Source organism: Nansenia antarctica (assembly GCF_963989245.1).
Source record: "Nansenia antarctica genome assembly, chromosome: 5".
In the NCBI taxonomy this organism is placed as follows: Eukaryota; Metazoa; Chordata; class Actinopteri; order Argentiniformes; family Microstomatidae; genus Nansenia; species Nansenia antarctica.
This window is the reverse complement of record NC_137690.1, coordinates 60,433,843-60,442,852: the sequence shown is the minus strand read 5'-3', so window position 1 is coordinate 60,442,852 and position 9,010 is coordinate 60,433,843. Positions and strand designations below refer to the sequence as shown.

Sequence of the window (9,010 nt, the reverse complement as noted above, 5' to 3'; positions counted from 1 at the left end):
CTCCCACCTCCAGGGCTTATCCCCCGACTTGCTCCTGGCTCACATGTATTCAAATAGGCTTTTAATGACTACCAGAGTTTATCAGGGATGTTTGCCAAACAGCAACTAAAAAAGAATACACTTCCTAAAGAGGTCTCCCAGTGCTGTATGAGCCTGCGGGGAAGACTGCCAGGACTTACAGTGTCTGAGGACGTCTGACTTCTGCTGGTTTTTTCACATAACAGGAAATGTTTGACAAAGTGCACTAAGGTTAGAAAAATGACACCGCCCCAACATAATCTCTGTGGTGGAGTAAACAGCTCCATCTAAGTACATCTGCCATCCAGTCACATTTCAAACTCTCACCAGCAACTTGTCATGCGGTTCCCTAGCAAAACATGTCACTCACTAGCGGAGCTGAACATCTCACAAACAGAAATGTCACTCGGTGTCATAACTAAATACATCACGCTCTCTCATTGCTGTATGCATCACCCACTCTGACAGCTAAATATATCATGTACTTTGGCAGCTGCATACATCATACATCATACATCACAAACACACACACACACACAAAAGAGCACACACACACACACACACACACAGAGTTTGCCCTAACTCGTGGTCTGATGGGTTTCATGAGTGAATAAGCTGAGAGTATCTCTGTCTCCCGGATCTCTAAAACTCATCAGCTCGTTAGTCAGAAAGTGTCAGCGCAGGAGAGAAGCTTTAGTCAGAGTGTGATCACACCTGACTAATTTCTCACCCTCATTCCCCTGTCTCTCTCTCTCTCCTCACACCTTCTCTCTGCCCTTGTTTCCTCCCTCCTTTCTCATGTCTCACCCTCTTTTTACTCCCTCTTGTTCCAGGGACGATGTCATAGCTGCTTCTCACCTGCACTAAATTTATCCTGGTGGATTACAGAGATGTCAAGGCATCCCATATTACAAAAGACGGGTTCCATGTTGAGGCTTCCCAGCAACACTGTGAAAGAGTTACTTGGTATGGATTGATGGATTGGGGTCCATTGATGGATGATTGGGGTCTGTCTGGAGTCCATTCACTACTAGTAAGGTCAGAATCTTAACTTGAAGTGGGCACACATAACTTGGATTGCATGCATTCATGTCAATGGGAGTTTTGTGTAAGACATTCAGTTTTGCCTAAGTTGAAGATGCCATTAAATCTTCCATGAATAAATAACTTTCACATGTCTTGATATCTATAGAATGTTAATGGAAAGAGTCATTACTGTGTGGGAGTCATGAAGTCACAGAGGGAGAAATAATGTTATTAATGGAAACCAAATTGAATTAAAACATGAATTTGACCGTGGTATCTCTTCAATGTCATAGACTGAGACCAACTGATTGCGCTTCTCACACTCATCCTACATCCCGTGCGCGCTCTCTCTCTCGCTCTTTCTCCCTCTCTCTCCCTCCCTCTCTCTCTCTCCCTCTCTCTCTCTCTCACAAACACACAAACACATAAACACACACAGCTAAATAAATCCCATTGCTGGGAATAAGGTCTCTCAATCTCCACAAACAATCAGATAATCCTTCAGGAATCCTTCACTCTCTCTATCACAAACAAACATGCAGACATGCACGCGCGCATGTGCACTCACACTCACACTCTCACACACACACACACACACACACACACATACATACATACTGTATATATACACACACACACACACACACACACACACACACACACACACACACACACATACACACATACACACATACATATATACATACACACACACACACACACACACACACACACATTTAAGTATACGGTACATATATACACAAAACACACAGATATTCAGAGTATCTTCCTTTATCCTCTCAAACAGAGCACTCCATTGCAGTCTTAAGGAGCTCAGGTGGAATCAGTGAGTTTACCATATAAATGACCTGCCTGTCTGTCAGGAGATAAGATAACAATACTGAAGACTGAAAACTATAATGTGTGTGTGTGTGTATGTGTGTGTGTGTGTGTGTGTGTGTGTGTATGTGTGTGTGTGTGTGTGTGTGTGTGTGTGTGTGTGTGTGTGTGTGTGTGGGCGTGCGGGCGTGCGGGCGTGTGTGTGTGTGTGTGGATGTATGCGCATCTGCATGTGTTTCTTTGTGTGTGTGCGTGTGTGTACGCAAGAATGGTTTTGATTGTTTGTTTGTTGTTTGAGTTTAGTTGGGTATGTGTGTTAACATCCAATATTGAGTGTATAGATGTATATGTATGTATACAGTATATTGGTGTGTGTGTGTGTGTGTGTGTGTGTGCGTGCGTGCGTGCGTGCGTGCGTGCGTGCGTGCGTTGTTCTAAGCAGGCTTCAATCTATCCGATAATACGATTTGCAGAAATAGAGGTTGCTGAATTCAGTGCTTTTGGCTGCTGGATCTTCATGGCTTCTCCTGCTTTTGTCTGGTAGCCAGATCTGCTCCTGATTGAGCCAGCTCCACATGCCATACACAATGTGCTATGTGGCTGCTGTGTTGATTGCTGTCTGTTACACAGTAATGTAACACATTTAACTGAATTGAGTTTCCTGCACCTGCTTCTAGACAGAGGATGAAAGAGAGTGCAGTTTAACATAGAGATTAAACAGTACAGAAACATCTTTGCTTTCTATAGTATACCCAGAGATTGAGAGGCTTTGGTATATACTCTCTCTTTTCTTTTCCCTCTCTCGCTTTCCCTTTGTCTTCACAACAGTAGAACTCGTATATTTAGAAACAAGCAGCCTCCAGACGATCCTCTTCAAACGTTCCCAAACTGTGGAGAAGAACTCACACACACACACACAGACACAGACACAGACACAGACACACACACACACACACACACACACACAGACACACACACACACACACACACACACACAAAGACACACACAAAGACACAAAGACACACACAAAGACACACACACATTCCATTCCCAAAACACTGCACTACACGTCAGCTACACTATGCTGTCATCTCTGTCTCATTGTGAGAGTGTGTGTGGTAGAGTGCTGGCGGGGGGGGGACATACACTGTAACCAATACTTAGTAACCCGAACATTGTAGATTCAAGTTGGGGCAATTCTGACAAAAGACAATGTACCTTACCCAGTCAACTTGAAACTTACCCCTTGGGACAGGGTGCATTTGAACTGGGTAAGCTGATCTTCCTTTCAAAATAGTTTTCCTGGGGAAGCTTTATATTTTATATTCTAGAAATGGGGAAGACTAGGAAGTAATTAAACTAATCCTAGATCTATGCTGCCTGGAGATGGCTTCATCCTACTGGCCTGACTGGACCCGTACCTTCCTTCACCCTACTGCCCTGTCTGGACCCGTACCTTCCTTCACCCTACTGCCCTGTCTGGACCCGTACCTTCCTTCACCCTACTGCCCTGTCTGGACCCGTACCTTCCTTCACCCTACTGGCCTGTCTGGACCTGTACCTTCCTTCACCCTACTGGCCTGTCTGGACCTGGACCTTCCTTCACCCTACTGGCCTGTCTGGACCCGTACCTTCCTTCCCCAACAAAAAGTCCAGGAAGTGGTAGGTGTAGGCCACGCCTACTTTGGTCTCCACCTGTGGACGTCGGAGAGTGGAATAGATCTTCCCTGGACTCCTCTCCTCTGTCCTCCGCAGCTTAGGCAGCCTGCAGCCCATCCTCCTGAGAGAGGGGAGGGGATGGGGGTGGCGGTGGGGGTGGGGGTGGGGAGGGTGGGATGGATAGATTTAGAAAGAGGAAAGGGGGAGAGGAAAAGAGAGAATCAGAGAGAGATGGCGAATGAGAGGGAAAAACATGGTATTACAGTTTCTAAATATAAACAGTTGTCAGAAAGAGAAATGTGCTAGGAGATTTATTTCACAATCAGGAGCTACGTGCTGACCTTTAACATTACTACAATCTACTGGGGTTCTAATTTTTGTTTATCTGCAATTACACTCTGGTTTGAAAGCCTATGGCGTGCCAAGGGATTCAGATTAAGCCAACCAACCAATGATTTAATGATTTCATTTCTGTTGGCAGGGAAAAGCCGCTACAAAACAATCTTTTGTTGCCTAGAGCAATAGCTATTTTAAACTCACTCATTTTAAACAAAGGGGTGGACACTGAGGGGTGTCATTAAGGGACATTAAACTGCCTGGACTATGCCCATAGCTGTTTAAAGCAACTCTGCACTTATCACTGTACATTTTTTTTTATTTTGTTGTATACCAAATACATTCTAATTTTGCACACACACACACACACACACACACTCGGCATGCACACACATATACATACACAGACACACGGTATAAACAATACAGGAACATGAATGTGTCAACCATCACCCGCATGGTCGGCTCGGATACGGGCATCCGCAAATCAAATAGGGGTGATTGGGAGCGACATGTTTGATCAGGATGAATTAAAGCAGAAATGAGACTCTGATTTCCTGCCCTGTCAACCGTGACAGCGTTCCATTAGAGGAGTGGAGTAGAAAAAACCCTAGCAGAGAGAAGAGGAGGTGAACGGTCAAATGGAGTAGAGGAGGAAGTGAGTGGAGAGGAGCAGAGAGGAGGAGCTGGGTGGAGAAATGGAAAGAAGAGGAGAGAGCATAGGAGAGGAGAGGGGAGAAGAAAAGAGGAGGACCAGAGAGGAGCAGGGGAGAGGAAAGAGGGTCAGAGATGAGCAGTGGAGAGGAGGGTGAAGGAGGAGCAGAGGAGAGAAGAGGAGAGAAGGGTGAGGGAGGAGTAGAGGAGAGGAGAGGGGGGTCAGAGAGGAGCAGAAGAGAGAAGAGGAGAGGAAGGTGAGGGAGGGAGGAGCAGAGGAGAGGAGAGGAGAGTAGAGAGGGGTCAGAGAGGAGAGGAGAGGAGAGGAGAGGAGAGGAGAGGAGAGGAGAGGAGAGGGGGGTCAGAGAGGAGAGGAGAGGAGAGAAGAGGAGAGGAGAGGAGAGGAGCAGAGCGGAGAGGAGAGGAGAGGAGAGGAACAGAAGGGATGAGGGGAGGAGAGGAGAGGAGAGGAGAGGAGAGGAGAGGAGAGGAGAGGAACAGAAGGGATGAGGGGAGGACTGGACAGTCACAGAGGAGCCGAGCAGAGGAGGGGAGGGTGAGGGAGGAGCAGAGGAGAGGAGAGGAGAGGAGGGTGAGGGAGGGAGGAGCAGAGCTGGTAGCTCTTAATCAGCTGGGCAGGAACAGAGCATCGTCAGGCTAATCCGATGTGACAGCATCGCTACCCTCAAACCATCTCTGTGGTTACGGTTAATATCCCCGTCAGCAACGGTTGGTTAGAGCCGCACAAGCAGACATGGAGAGGTGTGTGTGTGTTTGTATACAGTTATGTACAATGAGGCATGTGTGTACCAGGAAAGGTCTAAATCTGTATGTGTTTAGGGAGCATGGAGAATGACACTAACTCCCGTTAGGCCTTGCACACGGACATGAACTCAGCTAACGAATCTGACGGACAGCTTGAAGTCAGGGATTACAACAAATACACTCTGCTAGTGTGTGTGTGTGTGTGTGTGTGTGTGTGTCTGTGTGTGTGCAACAAACTGCGGTTTAAGCCTTGAGAACATGCTTGTCGAAAGGTTAGACATTTATGCATCTTGAATACATTCCTTTATTTCACAGTTGAATCCAGGACCGGCGCCAGAACCAACACCTTGGGTGGGAAGCAGCAGGCGCGCGCGGGGGGGGGGGGGGGGGGGGGGGTTGGGTGGTGGCTATGGGCAGTGCTAAATAGATAGATATAGTATATGGACCTACAGTACAAATATGAGATTAAACATTCAAAGACGCCCCCTGAATGGGTGGGCAAGACGCACATTTGGGTGGGCTGAGCCCATAGACTGCAGGCCTTGGTCGGATCCCAGACAGTTCATTCTCCTTTCTCTAAACGTTACTAAGGACAGTTAATTAAGAGCAATTATCTTTTCAATGTTAAGTGCTCTTCCATAAGGGAAACGTATCGACTGAAGGAAAACGAGCATGAGAGACAGAGAATGAGAGAAAGGAGAGAGACAGAGACAGAGAGAGAGAGAGAGAGAGAGAGAGAGAGAGAGAAAGAGAGAGAGAGAGAGAGAGAGAGAGAGGTAGAACGAGGCCAAGAGCACCAGACATCCTCCCCCTTCACTCTCCAGCCAACAAGCATCATCGCACAGAAACAACAGACAAAATATTGCCATGGGAACGGGCTCCCTGAGAGAGCGGTACTGTCTGATATTCACTGCCCATCTTTCTTTTTTTTCTCGCCTCTCTCCATCCTGATTCATCCCCTATTCCTTTCTGTTGATCAATCTTTCTCAATCACTATCTCTCTGGCTCTTGTTTGCTATAACCTTCTCCCCCCCTCTTTCTCCATGTCTTTATTATATTAACCTTTATAATCATCTCTTTTCTCCTCTCCCCCTTCAATCACACTCATTTCCTTCTCTATCTCTCTATTTGTGAACCTCTCTCTCTCTCTCTCTCCCTCTCTCAGACAGTAGCTGGGCCCTTCTGCTCCTGGTTCATTCTGCACTACCAGCAGAAGCAGCCCCCTGCTGAGAATGCTATTCCTATAAAGTACTACACACATTCTTCACTAAGCCTGTAAAAGTAGCCTTCCGGTATTACAGTAGAGTGCACAGATGAACTCCACCCGTTCCCTCCCCAAGGCCTGCATTAAACACTCCTTTAATTGTTGTCTCTGACTGGAGGGGGAGATGATTAGGCTAGCGCTAAAAGGTAAGAAGTGTTTTGATGAGAGAATCCCTTTGGCAGATTGTATGATAATAGTGCTGATGAGGACGATGAGGATGATAATGCAATCACAACGCCATTGCCATTGTCTGCTCGAGGCAACCTGGGTTGGGAGTTAGTTTATTCTTTGGCCTTGTCTTCATCATGACTACCACCAGCAATTAGGATTCTCCTCCATACAAACCTTGAATCTCTCTTGAATTGGGGTGTTGGTTAAAGGCTTAACTGTGAGTTTTCTTTGTTGATATTTTAGGAATATGCGTGCACAAAGCCTACTACTCTCTCCCTCTAGGTCCCTCTCTCTCTCACACACTCACACACATAGCTAGAAAGACCCGCAGACAAGACCGGCTAACTTCCATGAATTCATTAATTGAGAACGGAGAGAAGGATATAAGAAGAGAGAGGGAGAGAGAGAGAATGGGATGGGGGGGTATCTCATTAGAGAAGCTCTTGTAACGGAGCGTTTCGAAATGACAGCGCAACCAAGCGCGGATTACACGCGAGGATAATCCGTCTGCGCTCTGCCACCGCTCCGCTCCCCTCATAGCGCTCTTCAGGGGGACGGACGCGTGCGTGCGTGCGTGCGTGCGGAGCAGCGCCATTCATCCGCCGCTCGGGGAGAGCGCGAGATGGCCACGCGGATGAGAAGATTCACGCTAAATATAGAGGAGGGGAATGACAGAGAAGAACGAAAGAAAACAGAGAGGATGAGAGAAAAACCATGGAAGCGCGGAAGGGTGCCAAGGCACTTAAATGGAGGTGTGATCCCCGAGAAAAAAAATGAGGCTGGGATAACCTAAGAAAAAAACTAAACATGATTTGACATTGATGAATTGCCTAAGCACGTTGTCATCCAACCCATTTCATTACGAGTAGCCTACTTTCAAAGGCATTGTGTAGCAGCTGTAAATGCTATATGATATTTATTTTCAATAAATCAAATGGGATTTAAAAATTGCATTTATTATAACATCAATAGCTATGACACCTATGGTACTATTTTAAAACATTTTCAAATAAATATCCCAAACTAATTTCATGAGTTTATGGAATAGCAGAGCCGTATCTCCGTGCGTCTCCCGTTTTCCCGCACGCTCACGTGGAGCGGAGCTGGTGACGCTCGTTATAAAGACAGCAGTTTAGTGAACGGAAAAATAGGTTACCTGACATATGATACGCATCAAGTCATTCTCCCGCACATCTTGCTCCCTGTCACGAATATGGGATGTTAGAAGAGTCTAGCATTAAAACGCAATCTCTGGCAGACCTCACAATAATACACAGAGTTGCTATGTAAGAACATTGGTCGGGTACCGCTCTGACCCGAACTTATGTTATGCTCTTAACCCGTAGCCTGTATCCATGACCCCATACGCCCTCCATTCCCAACAACTCTCGACTCATCTTTAGCAACAAACACAACGAGGACTCTGTATATCGTCTCTTAACCTTTTTTCACAAGAACATTTTAGGAAAACTGCTCAACGTAGCATATGACTCCTCTTACCTTTAGTTGTCGGTCGAGATCCCACGCGCTGTGAAGTCTGTCGGCTCAGGAGGGACGCACGGGAAAGCGATTGGACAGGCGAGCTCATGTAGTCTCCCAACTGGATTAAACACACCAGACTTTCTTGAATAAAGTGTCGTTGTTTAAGGTGTTTCCTTGTGAGCCCCTCAGTCTCCTCCTGCCCTCTGTGAGATCAACCTGAAGGTATACAGTGGCGGTCACGCTGCACTACGTTTAAGATCATCCTGCCCCGGTAACGGGAATGCCGAATCCTCCCTCTGACGGCTGCACCGTATACTGTATCTCTCCAGTAGCCCGGTGCGCGTGATAACAACTCTCACTCCTTCCCCGATCCCTCCCTCTCTCCCAGTCTCGGTGAAAGCGTCAGGGCGCGCGGGCTGCCTTCATCCTCCCCCTTTCCACGTTTTCCCGAGCAGCCACTACAGTTCTAGAGGTTTGACTATAAAGCGTGGCGAGGGCAGCGATCAAACAGAGATCGATAAGGAGTCTGGCATAGGGATGCAGTCAGAGAACAAAAAGCCAGCCACATGACTTGGTGGTGCGGTTGTTAGGTCAAATGTATAGACATGGACAGAGACGCTATGGTCCTGTAGTAGGCTATATGGCTATGATGAGAGTTAGCTAGTTAGTGTGTTTGTAGTGGTGAGGTTGTCAAGGTTGCCTGGGTTCGTGTTAGTATGTTAAGGGGGGCTGCACATTCATATTTCATAAGGTGCGATCCAGACTTATTCATAATTCAGGGCCGTCTGTCTGTG

At 46.9% G+C, this 9,010-nt stretch overlaps 1 protein-coding gene across 1 annotated transcript in view; it reads right to left on the bottom strand.

The window, feature by feature from the left end:
- rftn1a (raftlin, lipid raft linker 1a) overlaps positions 1-3,661 on the bottom strand; it is a gene marked incomplete at both ends in the record, with an annotated part of 13,638 nt that extends 9,977 nt beyond the window's left edge. Inside the window, one exon of the mRNA XM_080531790.1 lies at positions 3,517-3,661. Within this exon, the coding sequence (XP_080387916.1) occupies positions 3,517-3,661 (145 nt within the window). The remainder of the gene's footprint in view (positions 1-3,516) is intronic.
- Positions 3,662-9,010: the final 5,349 nt, after the last annotated feature.